General features: G+C 47.1%; 1 protein-coding gene across 1 annotated transcript in view; it reads left to right on the plus strand.

Annotated features, from left to right (window-relative positions):
• Positions 1 to 23,053, plus strand: part of pappab (pregnancy-associated plasma protein A, pappalysin 1b) — a 126,525-nt gene that overhangs the window by 92,314 nt on the left and 11,158 nt on the right. The window contains exons 15-20 of the mRNA XM_036527279.1: positions 8,228 to 8,411; positions 8,879 to 9,086; positions 9,687 to 9,855; positions 12,596 to 12,743; positions 14,013 to 14,128; positions 21,026 to 21,097. Of these exons, the coding sequence (XP_036383172.1) occupies positions 8,228 to 8,411; positions 8,879 to 9,086; positions 9,687 to 9,855; positions 12,596 to 12,743; positions 14,013 to 14,128; positions 21,026 to 21,097 (897 nt within the window). The remainder of the gene's footprint in view (positions 1 to 8,227; positions 8,412 to 8,878; positions 9,087 to 9,686; positions 9,856 to 12,595; positions 12,744 to 14,012; positions 14,129 to 21,025; positions 21,098 to 23,053) is intronic.

A 23,053-nucleotide genomic window follows, 5' to 3' on the forward strand; every position in this document is an offset into this window, starting at 1 on the left:
GATTCAGAGTGAGGGGGAATGTCTCTGTGTGAAGTCACTCAGCGAGGGCCGAGTCACAGGAGCTTCAATGACCACATTCCTTCCATTCACTTGCAAACAGCAGAGCAGCAGAGCGTGAGCTGCAGTCAGTGCTGAGCAGCAGAGCGTGAGCTGCAGTCAGTGCTGAGCAGCAGAGCGTGAGCTGCAGTCAGTGCTGAGCAGCAGAGCGTGAGCTGCAGTCAGTGCTGAGCAGCAGAGCGTGAGCTGCAGTCAGTGCAGAGCAGCAGAGCGTGAGCTGCAGTCAGTGCAGAGCAGCAGAGCGTGAGCTGCAGTCAGTGCTGAGCAGCAGAGCGTGAGCTGCAGTCAGTGCAGAGCAGCAGAGCGTGAGCTGCAGTCAGTGCTGAGCAGCAGAGCGTGAGCTGCAGTCAGTGCAGAGCAGCAGAGCGTGAGCTGCAGTCAGTGCTGAGCAGCAGAGCGTGAGCTGCAGTCAGTGCTGAGCAGCAGAGCGTGAGCTGCAGTCAGTGCTGAGCAGCAGAGCGTGAGCTGCAGTCAGTGCAGAGCAGCAGAGCGTGAGCTGCAGTCAGTGCTGATAAGGCACCATCGGCCTCAGAGCTTCAGTTATGAAGACTCTCTCCTCTGCCTCATCACACAGGGAGTTACTGAACACAGAGTCATGCCCTGATGTCACCAACGGGCAAAATGCATTTTGGAAGGACAGGAGAGGATAGAGTGTTAGACTTTGGTTTGTTTGTTTTTTTCTGGATGGTGGGATCAGGGTAGCGGTATAGAGGGCTCAAATCTGACGGAGGCATCTGTGTTGAATTAGGCCCGGTAGGCAGTGCTGCTTAAATGCCCAGAGGAGGAGGAGTCAATAGCTGTACATTGCTGAAGAAGGAAACTTCTGGCATCCCCCAAGTCCTTTCCTAGCCTTACACTTACAGGTCTCTCGCACTCAGCCCCACATGCTGGGGTGGACCTGTGCTCTGTGGACCTGTGTTTGCATTCCCCTGTGCTTCAGCCGTTTTCCTGCACAGTTTGGGTCTCGAGTCTGACTTTCCTCTGCTGATCCTCAGCATGCCCTGGTCCTCCTCGCTTCTCACAAAGTCTGCACTGAAGTCCTGTTATACATGCGTGTCAAAAATGCCTTTGTCTTAGAGAAATACAGGTTTTTTTTTGGGTTGTTTTCTACTTGAAAACCAGATGCGTTTTGTGAATTACTGTAAGGCTGTCGAAAGCAAACCATTTTGAGCAAATGTGAACCATGGTAGCTGATTACAAATTTCAGTTTGACAATTTTGTTTTATGTTTCACATTTGCTTTTGAATTTGAGTGAATTGTTGAGCACATCATTTATCGGTGATACCAGTACATCTGGTTCACTTCACATCAGCAGAGAAATGAGCACCCGAAGCACAGGCTGCAGGTGTCAATCTGCAGAGTTCAGGTGCATGGATGCAGCACTGACAGGAATGATGATGATGATGATGATGATGACGCTGATGAAAGGCTGTATGTTTTGCTCCTTGCAGTTTCCAGGTAAACGCAGGACTTCCTGCTGTCCGGCCTTTATACCGAGACCCGCTGTGGCTGGATGCCTTGGTGCTGTTTTTGCAGTGGCAGTCGTCATTGTTGTTGTTTTTGTTGTTGTTGTTGTTGATGTAGCTGTTGTTGTCTTGCCAGAGGTGCATGCTTTAGCGTAAGATGTGCTTATAGCGCTTAGGAGACCGTGGCGACTGTTGCTAGGGCAGCTTTGTCAGGGGATTAGGGTTGGTAATGATGTAATAGCCATGCTGTTTTTCAAAAACACATCATTTCACAGAAAGAATATTTACCTTCATGCACTTTAGCTGTTTGCTCTTCATAGAGAATATGGTGTGTGGAAGTTCCGATCAACATAATGCTAATTTTTGATTTGTAAAATGAAAAAAAAAGTTCATTGGAAAAGTATTGATAAAACTACCGATCAATGAAAGGTTACAAAAATTCAGAATATTCTAAAGGGTAATAAATCGCATGTGTGTTCAAACAAGTCTTTTGAAAGTCAGATGGTGTGTGTGTGTGTGTGTGTGTAATAATACAGTCTCACTGGTTCGCTGCAATGCTCAGTTTGAATTGATGTTCAGGCCATTAGATGACTTTTGGTGTGGTTACTAAGAGATGCAGATGAGTCCTCCCTCAAATAGATTATCATTTGTTTCTGTTTTATAGTGACAATATGTCTGGGTCCTAACAGGCTGGCTTCAGAAAAATATTAACATCTTTCCCTCCTTCTCTTTCTCTTTCTTTGTGTGTGTGTGTGTGTGTGTGGGGTGCGCACCCTGTAATAGAGAGGTGTTAATTCATATTGTCTTTGTGACTCACATTCAAGCATTCTCTCTTTGTGGTGGCAGGAGAAAGGGAACCCTTGGAGGTGCATTAAAAATAAGGTGGTGTCCTGAACATTGTGTTTCAGAGGGAATCTCCTGGTGACAGTGTCCGTGATAAACAAACAGTCATCAGTGACCCAGAGGGCTCCTCTCACAGCCCTGGAGGAGGGAAAGCGCTGTGTCCCTCTCTCTCCACCTCCACAATCGAGAGAGAGAGAAGGAGAGTTAGAGGAGGTAGAGAAATGGAGAGGGAGAGAAAGGAAGAGAAGGGGTGAGGGCCAGAAAAGGCATGGGACAGAATGGGTGAGAGATGGAGATGTAGGCCATGATTTTCATTATTATTAGTAGTAGTAGTAATATCAGTATTATTTTTTATCCTTATTGTGTTGTTGATTATATTGTTTTTGTTACTTAATCTTTGGCAACACATAACCATGTGTCATGCCCATAAAGCTAATTTGAAGTGAGATGTGGAGGGAGTGAAATTCAGGAGCAACACTGACACAGTGGAGAAGGGTGAGGTGACTGAGGAGGAGGAACAGGGAAGGATGTGAAAATAACCTGAAAGGAGAGGAAGGGAGAGAATGAGGCTTCGGCCGGGAAGAGCTGCCTGTGAGTGCCCTCTGAAGGTGGGGTGACGGCAGTGCGCTGTGAGCTTGGCTGGTATGTGTGGGCATTGCAGTGGCATATCCAGAAGTTTGCCTTTAAAGAGCAGCTGTCACAGAGAATAAAGCCGCCACAGAATGAAGCTCAAGTCTGAAATGATAATTATTGCATTTCCCCCTCTCTCACTTACTGTAGTTTGGGAAAATTGAAATCTGTGAAACGTATGAAGCTGTCGACACAAGTCTGCGGTTATCCTCAGACTGGGCTGCTCTCGCGCCGGGCTGACAGCATGCGAAATGTGCATGAGGCGAGAGCGGCGTAGTCGCAGTGCTCCTGGGGTCAGGGGCTGCCGCGGCACCCGCCGGGGCTTCACGGCTCTGCACACACTCCCCTGCCTATAAATAGGCGCGGTTTTGGGTTTTCCAGTGCATGGTGAGGGTGAGGCTGGCGGGGACAGTGGGAAATGTGAGGACATTGGATGCTGAATGTGGTCAGCCAGACGGGTTTCCCAGGGCCAGGAGGCAGGATATGTGTGTGTGTGTGTGTGTGTGTGGGGGGGGGGGGGGGGGGGGGGGGTTCTGTCTACAGATGGGACAGTGATTTCTGATTCACAGCTACCTTCACCACACCAGAGCTGCAGACCACTAGAAAACTAGAACATCTGAACACCAGAACTCCAAATCAGCAGACCACGAAGACACCCAAACGCTTGAAACACCAGACCCAAAGCACGAGGTCTTCCTTCATTAGGCCATGTAGGCTTATTTATGATAGCCTGCAGAAAAAGATTTGGAATGAAACACACCAAAAGGTTGGAGTTTGTATGTTTCTGGTCTGTGTGTGTGTGTGTGTGTAAAATGTGCTCAGTGACTGAGAGGTATCTCTGTAGTGAAAATGTGTAGAGCTGTTGTCCCTGTTCTCAGGTCTTGCCCTACATCATGTAATACAACTATGTATTTCAACACACTACCGGAAACAGGGCGCGTTCCAGTGGATGAATGTACCGTGTAGTTACTGTTTACAAGAACTGTTGCTTTGAGCTTTTACTGTTACCGAATGTTTTAAAATCAACTTGGATTCATGTTTTGTGAGCTATGTTGTTCCAGGAAGTCAAATATAGCGATGAGCAAAATATGAGATGAAATCGGTAGGGCAGACTGTGGCCATGTACAGAAAAGGAACAGCATAGAATAGCCTGCCGTTCTGGCTCTCTAGAACCCTTACATAATCTTCAAAAAGTCTTTGACTGAATTGTGCATGCATACACATACACCAGCATAGTCCCTTGTGTGGTCTTCGATTCCAATTTTCAGTCATAACTCCAGTTCACAGTGACCCGAAAAGGAGCTGTTTCCAATAAAAGCCCTCTCACAAAAAAGGGAAAAAAGAAGTAGCTTGTGTCTGGGTTGCGTTTTATATTCTGTTTCCTGCTGTTTTGCTCAGTTTTTGCTGGTGGTACATTTCCTGAGAGGGTACAGTACATTAGATAAGCATTGAATTCCACAGGCTGGCTAGTGTCCCGTCTGGGCTGGCCCACAGAGATCCTGCTCTCCTTTAGCGGCCTCTGGGTAGTAGCACAAACCTTTCTGACTCCTCACCAAAGAATTACCAACACAACCCCAGAACCAAAGGGTCTGTGCTTTCTTAATGAAGCCACATTTCATTGGCCCGTATTCTCACATACTTTCCTGTTGTTGACTTCCTGCGCTGTCCGCTAGGAAGGCTTTATTTGCTGCTGTTGTATAGCAGTTCAGTTACAGTTGGTACAGTTAATAGCCCCACACTTGCTGTTCCTCTTTATACTCTATAAACATCATCATATTCAGGTAGCTCCTATCTGTAAACACAACTTTATAGATGTGTGAGACACACTTCTGTCTGTTTCACGCACACAGTATATGTGAGATTCATGTATATAAACGTATAATATAGCAAGGTGCTTGACTTCTCAAATAAACAACTGATGTAACTAGCAATATTTAACGTTTCACAGTCAAAAAAGACAAAAAAAAACATCATCTTGGCTGCAGGCGAAACAGGCAAAGTCCAAACTGACCTTTGATCCAATCCCCAGGGTGCAGGACGTGACCTCAGCCCACCTCCACTCAAAATTTATGTCTGCTATACGTGCCCCATACTGCCTCTAAAGATGGTTTTCATAACGGCTTTGGACGCAAGTCAAACGTAGTTTTCACCTCAAAAATAGTGTTGTAGTAGCTGGAGTTTCAAAGTCATGTTCACAGGGATAGTGTGAGGAGGCTGAGCTGATTTCTACATGATCAGTAGAACAATGAGCAATAATGAACCCCAGCTGGATGACTGCTGGAGCTACATGCTATATGGGGGGGGTGTTCTGTACAAAACGCTACTGCAGTTTATTCAGCTTCTCAGCTTGGAAATTCCAAGTGCTTTTTCCCCTTTTTCTCCCAGTCTGGAATGCCCAATGCGGCCCCGATTGCTGCAGCCCTTTCTGTGGGCAGAAGGGTGGAACAAGAACGTGCTCTCCTCCAAAATATGTGACGTCAGCCTCTGCATCTTTACACACTGCAGCTCCCATGCCAAGCAGACTTGAGTCGAGGGAGGACACTTGATGCTTTGCTTCAAGCCGATGGACAAGCAGGGGTCGCTGATGGTGGAGTGATGGAGCAGACTAAGCCCCTGGCCAATCTGCCCTCACCTGGCTGATGACTCACCTGGGATGGAACCTTGTGCTCAACATTGCACTTGTGTACTGGTTGAGTGTTCTACTGGAGGGCACTCAACAGAACAAAAGCAAATTGCTTATTATGCCTGTTTTCATGACAACAATCCATGTGTGATTTTGATATTAAAATGTTTTTAAGTGTTGTTGTAATTAGTTTTTAAAAAAAGAAAACAATCCAAAAGGCATACCTATCTGCTGATCTGATCTGTGATCTGATCCTAACCAGACCCTAACCTGAGCTCCAGACCCTAAACGGAACTCCAGACCCTAACCTGAGCTCCAGACCCTAACCTGAGCTCCAGACCCTAACCTGAGCTCCAGACCCTAACCTGAGCTCCAGACCCGAACCGGAACTCCAGACCCTAACCTGAGCTCCAGACCCTAACCTGAGCTCCAGACCCTAACCTGAGCTCCAGACCCTAACCGGAACTCCAGACCCTAACCTGAGCTCCAGACCCTAACCGGGACTCCAGAAACAGCGTAATCCTAGAGCTGGGATCATGGCTGTTGTGTGGGCCCCCTTCCCCCAGCATTTAAGCCCCTGGTGCTTCATAGAGTCTCCTTTAATCTCCCATGATGTGAGCATGATGAACTGGCACACACGGAGAGCTCCAGCACCAGGCCAGTTTTGACTTTTTGGGGGCCCAGCATGTTGGCCGTAGTTGTGCGAGGGTGTCGTTTCTCATCTCTGTCACCAGCTGTCCCAGCTCCGCCCCCGCTCCGCGCCGCGGCATAGCGTTGGCCGCTTGGCGGGCCAGGCCGGGCGTGCTGACTGTGCAGGAATGCTGTGGCTTTGGGCAGACTGCATTGGACTCTGTGCTTTGTGTTTTGTCTGTGGTTATGCCCTGCGAGAGAGTACAATGGCATGGCTGGAGGAGAGCTGTCCTTGGCTGAGCCCCATGGAAGCTGCCCCCCGTCGTGCCCCTGGCAGCTCCACGTCTCCCAGGCATGTCCCTCTGCCCCCCTGATTATTTTATTGGTGTTGCAGAGCTCTGAATGACATGCAGAAACCGCCAGAAATGATTTCTTAATCATATGCTGAGTAAAATTGAGCCAATGTGCTATCAGTAGATGACAGAATCAAAGATCAATGCTTATTTTATTTGTGGGATGAAAAATGTTTCAGACTAAGTTTTCAGGGGAAAAGTTAGGCTTTTTTCTGGCCCCTGTGCTTTGGACTGAAGTCAAACTTGTGGTGAATCATTTTCTGCTTCTGCACGTTTGTGCTCCTTGTTTTTTCCTTTGGCCTCAATTAAGCACCTGAATGTCCAACACACGGGCACAGAGCTTCGGTCCAGTCCTGCATTCATTCAGTGTCATTATAGTTTACCAGCTTTTCACCTGACTCTCCTGCTGTTCTCGGTCGTCCTTTCCTGTTTGTTCTGGGAAGTAGCCAGAACAGTGCCATTGCAGTGCCAGAACAAGGCAGCCATGATATTGCAAGAATAAGGATGTTGCCGGAATGTGACAGAGATGTTACAGTTCTTGATGATTAATTCAGACCTCTGGTAAAAAACTCATTAAATCTGAATTTCATCTCAATAAAATAAGGGAAAATTAGTATATCTACTGGCAGTTAAGATCTGCAAAATGGAGAGTGAGTGTTTGGCAAGTTCTGCAGCCGCCTCTAAACAACTGAAAACAAGGGCTCTAAGCCAGGACTGCTGTCTCGTTTGTTGTTGTTTTTTAAAATTGTATCAGCCTATGGGTGAATGATCAAGTGTTCTTTTGTGTGAATGTTCTGACCTTTACTGCTGGTAGAAGCAGCTCCGCTGCCAAGCACACATTCCTGCATTGTCAGGGAAACAAAAAGACAACAAACATACCTGTACAGGTACATGCATACATACCTACATACATACATGCATGCATACATACATACGTGCATGCATACACACATACGTGCATACCTACATACATACATGCATGCATACATACATACGTGCATGCATACATACATACGTGCATACCTACATACATACATGCATGCATACATACATACATGCATACATAAATACATGCATACATAAATACATGCATACATACATATGTGCATACATACATGCATATGAGCATACATACATGCATACATGCATACATACATACATGCTTGCGTACATACATACATGTATACGTACGTACATACATACATACATATACGTACATACATACATACATACATGCATACGTACATACGTACATACATACATGCATACATGCATACATACATGCATACGTACATACATACATGCATACATACATACATGCATGCATGCAAACATACATGAAGCACCAGTCAAAAGTTTAGACATACCTGATTAAGATATTGGGGAAACTTGCATTCAAAGGCATTCTCATCCTCATCTACGGACGTATGCTAATATAAATAGCAAAGTTGATGCCTACTTATGAATTTCTTTTCAAAAAATGCACAGGGTAAAGTGTTGCACTGTGGTGTGTAGTGAGTAATTGAGAGGGAGAGTGAGCTTACTCCTCTGCAGCTAGTTTGTATGGTGACTTTCACCTGCACAGGTGTTTATTCTGTGGATCTCTGTGTCACACTCTCCTGTAGTCAGTCTCCACGGTGACGATGACCTGTGCAGATGGGAAATGGAACAAGCAGGTGACGTGCGAGCCGGTGGACTGCGGCCGGCCGGACAAGTACCACGTCCACCCCGCCATCTTCCACTTCCCTGAAGGAACCACCTACGGCAAGAAGTGCACCTTCCAGTGCAAGGAGCCTGCTCAGCTCATAGGTGAGAGCAGGCCGCATCACACTGCCACCGATGGAATACATCACTAACGACCAGCGCATTAATACGGAAATAGAAAAACCGCCATATAGACTGACGTAGGCTGACAGTGTTTGCTGATTGGTGAGACTGACGTGTTTTCAGGACAGGTATGTGTGCCTCTGCAGCAGTTACGCTACTGTTCGTCACCATATGACCAGCACAGATTGATTTTCACATGAAGGACCTGATATGAATGATAATATGGTCTGTGGTTTCTTCCCTCTTGTCCTTATCTCTCTATCCTCAACACTGTCTCTCCTTCACTGCTTTCTCTTCTTCCATCCCCTTCTGTCCTCTCTCTGTCTCTGTCTGATCTTCCTTGCTGCCTCTGTCTCGTTCGCTTCGTCTCCTCCTGTTTTCGTCCTTACATACCTATTCCCCTTTCTCACCCCCTCTCTCCCTCCCGCTCTCTCCCTCTCTCTCTGCAGGGTCCAATAACACTCTGATCTGTATGGAGGATGGCATGTGGTCTTTCCCTGAGTGTCTGTGTGAGCTGCGCTGCCCCGCCCCGCCCCCTGTGCCCAACGCTGTCCTGCAGACCAAGCGCTGCAATGCCACCGGCCTCAAGGTGGGCTCCTTCTGCAAGTACAAGTGCAAGCCCGGCTACCACGTCCCCAACACAGACAAGCCCAAGAGGTGAGCCGAGTCCTGTCCCTCTTTCACATCCCACCTCCAGGGTGTTCAAATTCAAATAGGCTTTATTGCCGTAGCATAGCATAACATAGACTGAACTGCCAAAATAAGCAATCTATTTATCGTAAAAATCCTTGCACCATGATAGATAGAGGCACTGCATCATTACTGTCATGTAACAGAGCAGAACCTTCAGAGGACGTATTCACTGGCAACATGCCCTTGTTTCTCATTGCAGGACAGATACCCACATTCTTTTGTTTGAGTCCCAGGTCTAAATTACAAAGCTGAACAGCAACACAGATGCCCTGTTTGCTGGCACAGATGTTCCACTGCAGTGCACTAAACATTGAAAACTCTGTCTTTTACATTTTTGAGGTTCTAATTTGTTTGCTTGTCATGAATATTCATGAAGAGACATGGACTAAGTCAAAATGTCCATAGCTAGCACCCCCCAGTGGGAGCAGCACCCAAAGCTCACGTTAGGAAGGTGCCGAATGGAGACGAGTGGTGGAGTGAATAGTCCTTAGTCCTCTTTCGTTCAGCAGTCTGTAACACTGTGTCGCTCTCCTTTCCCTACTCGCTGTCTCCCTCCATCCTCAGGCGGGCATTTAAGAGACAGTGCACAGAGGAAGGCAGCTGGCAGGAGGGGGCGTGTGAGCCTGTGACCTGCGACCCCCCTCCCCCCATCTTCCACGGCATGTACCAGTGCACCAACGGCTTCAAGTTCAACAGTGACTGCTGGATAAACTGCAACGGTGCCAACCACACGGTGAGACCACACAGTCCATGCAAGCAGGTCTGTCCCACACTTTCTTTACCTCTCTCCTGTTTTCCTCTTCTAACTGCTGACTAACATCCCCCCCTCACTCTCTCTCTCTACCTCACTCTCTCTCCATCTCTCCCCCTCTCTCTCTCTCTCTCCCTGTCTCTCTCTCCCTCTCTCTCTCCATCTCTCTCTCTCTCCCTGTCTCTCTCTCCCTCTCTCTCTCCATCTCTCCCTCTGTCTCTCCCTCTCCCTCTCTCCCTCTTTCTCTCACTCTCTCTCCATCTCTCCCTCTCCCTCTCTCTCTCTCTCTTCCCCTCTCTCCCCCCTCTGTCTCTCCCTCTTTCTCCCTCTCTCTCTCTCTCTCTCTCTCTCTCCCCCTCCCTCTCTGTCTCTCCCTCTCTCTCTTTCACTCTCTCTCCATCTCTCTCTCTCTCTCTCTCTCTCCCCCTCCCTCTCTGTCTCTCCCTCCCTCTCCCTCTCTCTCCCTCTCTCTCTCTCTCTCTCCCCCTCCCTCTCTGTCTCTCCCTCTCTCTCTCTCTCCATTTCTCTCTCTCTCTCTCTCCATTTCTCTCTCTCTCTCTCCCTCCCTCTCCCTCTCTCTCCCTCTCTCCTTCTCCCTCTCTCCTCTCTCCCTCTCTCTCTCCCTCCCTCTCTCTCTCCATCTCTCTCTCTCTCTCTCTCCCTCCCTCTCCCTCTCCCTCTCTCTCTCTCTCTCTCTCTCTCCCTCCCTCCCTCTCTCTCTCTCTCTCTCTCTCTTGCTGTTCTGCCTGCTGTGCTTCTGCATTTCTCTCTTCCACCTCTGTTATTGTCTTGTTTTTTGGTGAGTGTTGCTCTTTCTTGCGCTGGCTTCTGTGAGGCTTTGTGACTGAGACTGGCTGTTGGAGAGCAGAGTGCAGTGATCTGCTCCTGGGAGCTCATGTGCCATGAGATGCTTCTCCCTGGTAGCAGAGCCAGGTGTTTGATTAAGGCTGAAAGGGCCGTGACTAATGGTATTCACCTGAGGGCAGGATTATGGGTCATGTCAGGTGAGCTTTTCCTTCTCTGTACTGGTTCAAGTATCTTCATATTGGGTTTGTAGGAAGCCACAGTGACTCCCACTACAGACGTTTTCCATGGTTAAGTGGTGTTTTTCCCATGCTCAAAACAGGAGTATCAGCAATATGTGTGTGCTCTGGTGCACGCAGAGAAAGTCGACATCACTTGGAGATACATTAGCTTTGAAGAAAGAATATTAGCTCATGTTCCTATTCTTTCATACTTCCCATTATTGCTGAGGTTAGAGGGCTTAGTATGTGCATAGGGTATAAGTAAAGCAGCTATTCTCTGAAGCAAATCAGAATGTGCCAACCGGAGAGCAGTGAATAGGAGTTCATTTTCTGCTAAACTATTGAAATCAGCCCCATAATGAATTTGCTTTTGAAATTATGTTGAAGACTTGTAAGCAGAGGACAGCAGAATCAGATACTGGATGGGGAACTGCTATTCTGCCCTAGATTTAGGTATTTAATTCACATTGCTGCAGCAAGTATTCAGCAGAATTAATACATTAGATATTACATTTAAAATATTGCTTGCTGTTGATTGTTTTTCTGCCAAGTCAATCATATCCATGAGGAAGCTAAACTATGTACTATTATGTACACATCCTTCTTCAGAAAGGAGGCGAGCAAGATAGAGAATGGTAGACAGAGAGAGATATTTACTGAAGAGAGAAAGAGCCAGAGATCAAGTGTGTGTGTGTGACGTGTGCAGTGACTCCTGGTGTGTGACGTGTGCAGTGAGTCCCTGTGTGTGACGTGTGCAGTGAGTCCTGGAGTGTGACTCGTGCAGTTACTCCTGGTGTGTGATGTGTGCAGTGACTCCTGGTGTGTGACTCGTGCAGAGAGTCCCTGTGTGTGTGACTCGTGCAGTGACTCCTGGTGTGTGACGTGTGCAGTGACTCCTGGTGTGTGACTCGTGCAGAGAGTCCTGGTGTGCGACTCGTGCAGTGACTCCTGGTGTGTGACGTGTGCAGTGAGTCCCTATGTGTGCGACTCGTGCAGTGAGTCCCTGTGTGTGTGATGTGAGCAGTGAGTCCCTGTGTGTGTGATGTGAGCAGTGAGTCCCTGTGTGTGTGATGTGAGCAGTGAGTCCCTGTGTGTGTGATGTGTGCAGTGAGTCCCTGTGTGTGTGACGTGTGCAGTGAGTCCCTGTGTGTGTGACGTGTGCAGTTACTCCTGGTGTGTGACTCATGCAGTGAGTCCTGGTGTGTGACTCGTGCAGTGAGTCCTGGTGTGTGACTCGTGCAGTGAGTCCCTGTGTGTGTGACGTTTGCAGTGACTCCTGGTGTGTGACTCGTGCAGTGACTCCTGGTGTGTGACTCGTGCAGTGACTCCTGGTGTGTGACGTGTGCAGTGAGTCCCTGTGTGTGTGACGTGTGCAGTGAGTCCCTGTGTGTGTGACGTGTGCAGTGACTCCTGGTGTGTGATGTGTGCAGTGACTCCTGGTGTGTGACGTGTGCAGTGAGTCCTGGAGTGTGACTCGTGCAGTGAGTCCTGGAGTGTGACTCGTGCAGTGACTCCTGGTGTGTGACGTGTGCAGTGAGTCCTGGAGTGTGACTCGTGCAGTGAGTCCTGGAGTGTGACTCGTGCAGTGACTCCTGGAGTGTGACTCGTGCAGTGACTCCTGGTGTGTGACTCGTGCAGTGACTCCTGGTGTGTGACGTGTGCAGTAATATTGCGTGTCCCCTGCTGCTTCTTTACAGGGTCCCACCACCAATGTGATCCGTTGTAAGAAGGATGGGAACTGGACGGGGTCTTTTCATGTCTGTCCCCAGCTGGAGGGACACTGCCCTCTCCCACAGAACCTGAGTCCCAGCATCCGCGCCAGCTGTAAGAATGGATACGGGATAGGTCTGTATCCACTACTGCAAGCCTTCTGTGGGAGTATAAAAACCAGAGAGCTGAATAATAACTGTTTATATGTGGACCTGGATCATCACAGCACAGAGCACGGGGACCAGTGGGACCTGCGGGATTGGGGCCCACGATCTGCAGGAGCTTCTAGGGGAGCATGTCATTTTCAGCAGTGGCAGGCAAGAGCTCTGTCAGTCCTGAAGTGGTAGCTGTGGTTCAGTTAATAAAACCAGTCATGGTGTTTTAGGGAGAGTGTAGTCCTGAATAGATTATAAAAGTCAGTGACTTTTATTCACTTGTCATGAAACCTCAGTCTGCCATCACTCGTGTGAGTTGCCGAATTTGAACTCTTGGTTCAACTGTTGAGAACCAAGTTGGTGACTTGAGCAAAACAGTTAAAATTTTTTGACTTGGTTTTCAGTTGCATGGCTTGGAAGGGCCACACTCCCCTCTGCTGCTATTGACACAATGTCCAAAATACCTTCTGTGCTTTAGTATTATTTGGTTAAATTGACAAATGACCTGTCAGCTTTTATGGGACAGTTATTTTCCATAATACAGATTTAGCCCTGCCAAGTATAAGAATTATTTCCTCTTTGCTGCACATGCACATTTACAGCTAGCCTGCATGCTCCCCCTGAGGCCGCTGCAGCTCGGTGTGGGAGTGACTCATCCCGCATGTCCCGCTGCAGCTCGGTGTGGGAGTGACTCATCCCGCATGTCCCGCTGCAGCTCGGTGTGGGAGTGACTCATCCCGCATGTCCCGCTGCAGCTCGGTGTGGGAGTGACTCATCCCGCATGTCCCGCTGTTGACATAACCCTAAACCTGTTGCTGTCTACATCTAATAACATTGTTGCTTTAACTTCCCACATAACATCAGCCAGTTAGCTAGCTAATACAAATTTGCATGAGTGTTTCATGTTGACATTTCATTTGCTGATTTACTTTATGTACGAGCCTTGGTGAAAGCCAATGAGCATGGTATCTTTTCTGTGTCCACATATGCATATTTTCTGCTCCATATGACAACAGTTGAATAACTACATACCTGGGTTATCTGAATGAAAGACTGAATGAATTCTTTAATGATTATTATGAATGGAGTACCAGCATCTCAAAGGAAATGTGTGAACATGTTGGGCTGTTACAGTGGATCATTACCAACTCGTAGTATATTGCAGTTGAGATACTAGCTAGTTTCAGGGAGTGTTACACAAAGCGTTGATGTCCGTTCAGCACTGTGGGGTTTGGTCTGTTTTGTCCAGGTCAGGAGTGTGAGCTCACCTGCAAGGACAGGAACAATAATGTGGTGATTCTGCCCAGCAATGTAACCGTAGAGACCGTGATGAAAGATCACTGGAGAAACCCGCCCAAAGTCAAGGTGCGTCTACCGTACTCCAACCTCACCTGGATTATGTTTTGTTGTATTGTTCCCCTAATCTCAGTTAAACTAGTTCTGTATGTTCACCTCAGAAACCCTTGGCCCATGCCCTGAATCCCATACCTAACACCCAATATGGACAGGGTTAGAGACCTGAGCAAGGCAGCTCAAAGGCTACTCTATCCTGGTTCTGGAGGGCCGGAGTGTCTGCAGGGCTACTCTGCCCTGGTTCTGGTGGGCCACAGTGTCTGCAGGGCTACTCTATCCTGGTTCTGGAGGGCCGGAGTGTCTGCAGGGCTACTCTACCTTGGTTCTGGAGGGCCGCAGTGTCTGCAGGGCTACAGGGGACATTGAGTGGTGTGAGCTATTCAGGAGAATGAAAAAATATACATTTTTATATAAAATATTCATTAAAAATTCTATGAAAAAATATAATCTACCAACATCCGTAAAAAAATACCATGCGCTTTGCCTGTACCTTTTCCAAGACCATCTGTACAGTATTCAGTTCATTGGAGGGATGTATAGGCGTGCTGAGACTAGCTGCACCACACTTTCCCACAAACCGCAGCAACCACCAGGACAAGTTGCTGTCGGGTGTCAGGGCATGGGGTTTCAGGGGACGAGGTTTCGGAGGGTGTCGTCTAGACAGCCAAGATGAAAATGCCTGTTTTTTTCGTCATTTCTCCTTCCCAGCACAGTGCATGACTGCACAGGTTACAACCAATTACCGCTGATTAGCAGCAGAGCCAGGCATGTATCTGCTGTTACCATTACCCTCAATGGGAAGAAAGCAGGTAGGAGTACACCAATCTCTCAAGTAAGATTATGGTAATCTCTGTGGGGGGTCTCTGTGGTGGCCCCCACTCATTAACACTGAGGTATAAGCCATTCTCTGTCATACCTCTCATTTTACTGGCACCTGGGCTCTATTTGATGCAGCTCTGCCTGTCAGAAGCGTTTACTGAGAGTGTGCTCCCTGACGACTGGACTGCAGAGTCAGCCGTCTGCAGCAGGAAATGGATAAATACATACATTATCAACCTGATATATACCGCGGTGCCCAGCGTAACCTGAGACAGACCAATCGATGGTGTGCCGAGAGGTCACAGCGTTCAGGTTGTCTGAGGTGAAATCGATCCTCGTTCTGTTGGTTCAGCAGTACAGACAGTGCCAGTCTTTGTCCACTGTTGTTAGCCAGATCACCAGTTCCCTTAATCTCTGTGCCATGTGCTTCCTCTATGCTTCACTTTCTTGCTCTCGAGGTGTTAGCAGTGATGTTGCGCATGCTAGCTGTAGTGCAGTGTAGTGACAGGGCTGTGCATCTGACTGTATCTCACACATGCACACAGGTCCAGTCACAGTCAGTAAATCCTGCTTTTTGGGAGAGCCCATCAGACCTTTATAGTTGCTTCACTAACAAATGACTGTTTGCCCTAATAAGTCCATACCTTTGTGATTAAAGGCATCAACCTTTGGAGTTACACCAGCTCTGTCACAAACACTGCCATTCTCTAATCATTCTTATTCACTGGGCTCTGGAACTAGGATGTTCTGTAAACTGGCCTATGCTTTTATTATCAACACTGGAAAAAAGCATGTAACCCTCATTACAGGCTCTGGCTGGTCTCTGCTGCTGATTCCACACTCCTCATAATCAGAGCTGCGATACATCATCAGGTCACCAGCAGGACACATCTCGCCAGCCTGCTTTCCCTCTGCCTGTCTGCTTCTGTCTGCCACACACACACACACACACACACACACACACACACACACACACACACACACACACACACACTTATGTGTTCACATATATACACACAATACACCCACACCTGTATGTGTACATATACATGCACACAATGCACACAACTACACATATACATACACATACACACTAGCACATGCGCGCGCACACACACACACACACACACACACACACACACACACACACACACACACACACACACTTATGTGTTCACATATATACACACATACACCCACACCTGTATGTGTACATATACATGCACACAATGCACACAACTACACATATACATACACATACACACTAGCACATGCGCGCGCACACACACACACACACACACACACACACACACACACACACTTATGTGTTCACATATATACACACATACACCCACACCTGTATGTGTACATATACATGCACACAATGCACACAACTACACATATACATACACATACACACTAGCACATGCGCGCGCACACACACACACACACACACACACACACACACACACACACACACACTTATGTGTGTACATATACATGCATACACACACAAGCACGCACCTGCATATACAAATGACACGTGCAAACACAGGCACACACAGGCTTGCAGTCATGTTTATGACATTAACAGCAGCATTTCAGCGTCACTGATCTGCCTTCACACTGGCTGAGAGAGGGGACCACAGCCGGCTCTGCCATCCAACCCAAATAAATGACTCCCTTCTGGAAAAGTGAAAGATGAGTGAAATTTGACCAGATTGACTGACTTCATCATTGCAGATCTTAAAGGGAACTAATGATTTCATTCATCAAAGCATTTAGTGACATGCATAGTAATGGAAATTGGTGGGAGAGGGGTGGGGACAGGTCAGAAAGCCGCGTCGGCTGGTTTCATTATTCTTGATTTGCTGTATGTAAATATAGCAGCATGCACTGGAGTATCTTCAAAGCCGTGAGCAGCCAGGCTCTTTCCTGAGCTTCTCCCACAGTTGCAGAGCAGGATGACTTCACAGAATGTGCTATCTGCGCCGTTTATCTGAGCCAGAGAGGCTAATGCAAGGTGTGCAGCTCTGAGACGGATTAAAATGAATGACCAGCTGTGGCGGCGCGCTCCTGTTACACGCCGCTTTGTCCTCGGATGCTCTGCGCTTTCATCGCGTTTCTCTCCTTTTCCCCTCATTAATGTGCTGATGGAACAGTAATGAAAAATCCCTTAGTGTGCTGGGGACACCTGAGCTCGGCTATCATGGCTGAGGCAGACCTGTCGTGCTGCCCTTCTGTGCCACACAAGGAGAAGGACAGGTGACAGGTGCACTCAGTGACACGTCTACTGTGTCTCTGTGCCACAGGCTTCTGTCTGAGGATGTTCTTAGTTAATGGATTTTGTCCCAAATCTACTAGCATGCTATGCACCTTCTTTATCAGTTACGCTTGACCATTTAGTAAGTTCACACCTGATACTATGGATAGTGTATTAGCCTTGAAAATATCTGGATGTCATTATACAATCACCGGAAAAAGAAGAGCTGCACAGTATCCAGGGAGTCTCTCATGTTTCCTATCCCAGTATTCATTGCAAAACAAAGGGGGCAGGGCTTATGGCAGAACTCAAAATAGAAAAAAATGGTGGATGTTTTGGTTGGTTCTGTGTAGCCAGTATATGTGCAGCTAGATAGTGAATATAAACAAATATTACATTCAGTACATATGAATTTCCTTGCAATCTGAAGCGTTTAGGTTGCATGTGATGTGGTTACAGCCGTACACTTAATAGCGGCTTGGAATCCAATGCAGAGATTATACTTGGCTGTGGGAAGAGGTCGTTGACCTTGCATGTGGGCATGAAGAAAAGGTGAGGTGGGGTGGAGGAGGGATGCCGCCATCAGCTGATACAGAAAGGAGGTGGGAAGTTGGCTTTTTATAGTCGTGGACTGGACCGGTATGTCAAGGTTTGGATAACTGCGTAGGGATTGTCTGAAAATTCTCCTCATGAATGTTCATTTGAAACTTCAATTTTTAAATATAATTACGCTAACAGTGTTCATTTGATGCAAAGTCATGTAACTTAACATACCAATTGTAGTATTTATTATGAGAGCAAAATGCTTAGCTAGCTAGCCTCTACTATAGCTAAGGCCAGAACTGGTTAATTTTGAATGCTGACTGAAAATTACATTCACAACTGATGCATACTGTGTATTTATACATACTAAAAGATTTAGTATTGAGTATGTACTACACAGCATATCTGTATGCAGTGTGCGATTTAGGACACAGCCATGGTTTTTAGAACACAAGGTTCCATCACAGCTAATTAGTCAAATGAACAGTTGATTGGTCTGTCACAGGGTTCAGGACAGGCCACAAAAGGACAACCAGACGGATGATGTGGCTGTTTCTTTTGCTTGTCAATTAAATGTGTATAAAACACATCCTCACACATATGAATACAGGCGCGCGCACACACACACACACACACACACACACACACACATCCATTCTCACACATACAAGTACACACACACACACACACACACACACCTCTCTCTCCCCTGGAAAGTAGATACACAACACCATACTTATGCATGCACACACGCACACGCATAACACACACCTACTCACACTCACACAAGAACATGCATGCATACACATACACACAAACACACACACACACACACACATACACACACACACACACACACACACACCTAAATACTCACACTCGCACAAGAACATGCATGCATACACATACACACAAGCACACACATACACACACATACACACACACACACACACACACACACCTAAATACTCACACTCGCACAAGAACATGCATGCATACACATACACACAAGCACACACAAACACACACACACACACATGCACACACACACACACATACACACACACACACACACACACACATACACACAAACACACACACACACACATACACACACACACACACACACACACACACACACATACACAGAGGGCTGTGGTGTGTACATGCATGTTTCTGCACACACAGACACCTTGGAGGTTAGATACACATACTGGCTACAGGTGCAAAAGTGTGGATCCTGACTGGCTGAGTGGAAAATAGAAAAGTTCAGAAAGAGAAACAGTCCAGATACAGACAGTGTAAGACATCTATTTAACAGTTAAACCTCAAACTCCACAAGGCTTTGGAAGACCTGTACAAACAGGCTGAGTTTCAGGGCAGACAGTTTAAATTAGACGTTATGTAAACAAACACCTAGTCGTCACTGTCACCACTGAATGCGGTGTGTGTGTTGCATGTGTGTATGTCCACATGCACGTGTGTGTGTGTGTGTGTGTGTGTTGATGTCCCCAGCCATTCTAGTCTTTGTCCCACTTTCTTGGAAATGTTGTTCCTGCTCAGTGTTTCCGTACAGGTCCCCCAGAACATGTTATTACACCTCTCTAAACATCCTGTAGCAGGGCTGGCCCAAGAGGGCCCAACCCCCCCCCTCACACACACACACACACACACACACACTCATATATATAGACACACATGGGCGCGCACATATATACACACTCGCACACACACTCATATACACACACGTGCACTCACACACGCACACACACACACTCATACGCACACGTGCACTCACACACACATACACACACTCATATATATAGACACACATGGGCGCACACATATATACACACTCGCACACACACACACTCATATATACACACACATGTGCACTCACACACTCATACGCACACGCGCACACACTTTGGGGGAGGTGCTTAGGGCTGGTGGCAGTGTGTAAGCCCTGTGGGACTGGTACACTGAGCTGAGCAGCTCTGCGCTCAGCTGTGGCCATGTCCTAGAATCAGTCACCTGCGGGGGAGACAGTCTTACTGCTGTGTGTGCTTGGTATGTGTGTGTGCGCTTGTGCGTGCTAGATTGCACGTGTGTATTTGTGGGTACATGAGTGTGTGGGTTTGGGCATGCATGTGTTTGGATGCGTGAGTGTGAGTTTTGTCTGTGTGTTGTTCCAGAGAAAAGCAGGCACACACAAGCACTGGCATGGTGCCAAGCATTGTCTGACTGACGCATATCTCCCATGAGGTGTTGCAGCAGAATGGTAGCAGATGTACCCAAGCAACCTGCTTTCCTGCAGGATTTCAGCTGTGAGCGAATGTGGTTATGGGAAATATTTACTCACAAGCCTCACACTGGCTTGCTCACAGGGTTCGCACAGTGCTGCTTGACCAAAGGCAGAATATGACTGCAGAGGACAGGAGAAAGCATGAAGGCCTTCTTTCACCTTCGGGGGGGGGTGTGAACTTTTAATATCATGCCACTCAAACTGTGAGCAACTGGATCCTGAAGCCTCAGTCTATTATGATGAAATGCTCAACCATTTCATAAATTTTGCTAATATTTTACACACCAACTCTGACCATGGCAGGCAAATTGCGACCATGGTTACAAAAATATGTGAAGACGTTTTTACAAATTATTTAAATAAGGCAACACAAATATGTTAGCATTTTCATTAGTGCAAGCTTTGCTCTCAAATGTTGAACAATTTACTTAACATTTTTCTCTACGTATGAGCTTTAGATTTTATTACAGTGACTGAAATGTTGACTTTACCTGCCCATTGGCTCTAATGGCATTTGTATGGCAACATTTTGCAGCCTAAGGCCACACAGTATCAACCAAACAAGCACATCATGTACTACATACTGTAATGAAGTAATTACATGGTTATTTGCTTTATTTCTCATATTTTACTGTTTGAGATGTTTGAGTCTTCAGCTGTCTGCCCAGTGAAGTAACCTAATGTAGTTGCAGTAGCTACAAGCATGTATAAAAACAGTGTGCTGAAAAGCCTTAGCAGTGCATTGGCTTAATGCAGGGGGAATTTAATGAATTTACTGTCTTTTGCGGCATTTACCAGCATTAACCTTGAAGCTAAAAGTTGTTTGTCGGCTTTTAATGTGACAAGATGGTATAAAGTGTCAGGAGTTAATACAGACTGTATTTAGTATGTTGTGATTGGTTAGGCAGACCTGTAATCCATAGGTACAGGACAGACAGAATAGAAGAGACTCACTGCAGATATGCTTGTGTCTCCACAGAGTATTGTCTGCACCATGGGGCTGAAGTGGTACCCTCTCCCGGAAGCCCTGCACTGCATTAAAGGCTGTGAGGTAAGCCCAAACACTGAGCTGCCTGCCCCAGCTTCACTTTACTGACTCATGTATAACAGAGGATGTGACGTATACAGGCTGAGCATACAGGTTTATGGCCTCGCCTCAAAGTCTGCTCAGACCGCCGACCTCGGACCTGTCTCTCCCTGATGAGAGGGCTTTGTGTTCATTGGTTCCCTGGTTGTTGGTTTGTCCATTTGGTGAGGAGAGGGAACTTGGACATAGAGGAATACTGTCTCACTACACCCAGGGAGAGACAGTTTTGCAGCAGATCATCACAGAACATCTAAAAGAACAGAACAGGGAGTGTATTCAGATGAGCTTAGGGGAGAGTCTACACAGGAGTTTTCATCTCATTTCTTATAGATGTTGAGTGAGTTCCTCAGCTCATGCAGATTGCTTTTGTATGATTTTGCATGACAGAGCCGTTATGAACAAAATACTCAAATCACCAGAGGAAAAAGAAGCATCCCGTCCACTTCAGGCAAGGTGTCAGAGATAAGAGGTTAGTCGCACTGAATTGTGCTGATGGCACAGGCTGTCTCTGGGCTATAGAAAACAGTGCTGATGGTGGGGGAGGAGAAGCCCTGCATTTCATAGGTGTGATCTCTCCTGGTACCATTACATTGCTCCCTGTTGCTTTGTGTGAGCAGTAAGCTCTTCTAAGTACCATTGCATCTCGATGAACAAGACAACGCTTTCAAGCTTTTGTAGCAAGACAACAAGTAACCTTTCACCTGCATCGTGATCCATGCTTTGTCACATTTTTCCTGAGATGCATTAAACATCGAGCCAATGGCCTTTTCTCAAGGTCCGCTCTCGTGCGCTGTTGGCCACCTCTTCTCGCTCCTTTAAAGTAACATCACTGGAAGGGTTAGGGAGGCTGCTGTCCATGCTGTGACTGCACCTGAGAGGTTTCTCGCTCCTTTAAAGTAACATCACTGGAAGGGTTAGGGAGGCTGCTGTCCATGCTGTGACTGCACCTGAGAGGTTTCTCGCTCCTTTAAAGTAACATCACTGGAAGGGTTAGGGAGGCTGCTGTCCATGCTGTGACTGCACATGAGAGGTTTCTCGCTCCTTTAAAGTAACATCACTGGAAGGGTTAGGGAGGCTGCTGTCCATGCTGTGACTGCACCTGAGAGGTTTCTCGCTCCTTTAAAGTGACATCACTGGAAGGGTTAGGGAGGCTGCTGTCCATGCTGTGACTGCACATGAGAGGTTTCTCGCTCCTTTAAAGTGACATCACTGGAAGGGTTAGGGAGGCTGCTGTCCATGCTGTGACTGCACATGAGAGGCTAGTAAAACTCACAGATCAGCTTTTACAGCACTGATGGAAGCTGACAGGCGGCATTCATAAGGGCTTTGTTTTGCTATGTTTCAGGGAACGTGGAAAGCCCATTGATTTCCTCTGTTTTTAGGTTTGTTTTCTTTCTGAAAAGCAGCTCATCCTGTTAATTAACTGCAGAGTAAAGTGGCATTACTGTTTTCTCTCAGACGTTCCCCAAAGTGGGGCCACTTCTGAGAATCCATGGCTGCAAACTGTCTGACCACACAAAGCCCAGATAAAACAGTGGAAATGGAATTAGTCCGGTTGGGGCCCTGCAGCCTCAGAAAGGGGGGCATTGCTGCTGTTTATACCAGGGCTTTTCATGCTTTTGAGCTGTTAGCTTCAGGTGGACGTTTAATGCTTGCACCTGCATTTTGCACATGAGGGACAATGTCCTTTTCGATCAAATAATTGGCCTAAAAACGTCAATTCTTTGACAGCTGACCAGGTGATTGGTGGAACACAAGGTCATCAGCCAATAAACAGCGGTCCCGGGTCTTGGGTCCCAGCACCAGGAAGAAGCTTGGTGGAGGCTTGGTTGAGACATTTTGTGGACTAAGCTTTCCCTTCCTTTTCATAGAGACCAGAAATGAGAGGCAGGGCTGTGCAAGTGTTATTCTACTGCTCAC

Source organism: Megalops cyprinoides, chromosome 4, assembly GCF_013368585.1.
Source record: "Megalops cyprinoides isolate fMegCyp1 chromosome 4, fMegCyp1.pri, whole genome shotgun sequence".
Classification (NCBI taxonomy): domain Eukaryota; kingdom Metazoa; phylum Chordata; class Actinopteri; order Elopiformes; family Megalopidae; genus Megalops; species Megalops cyprinoides.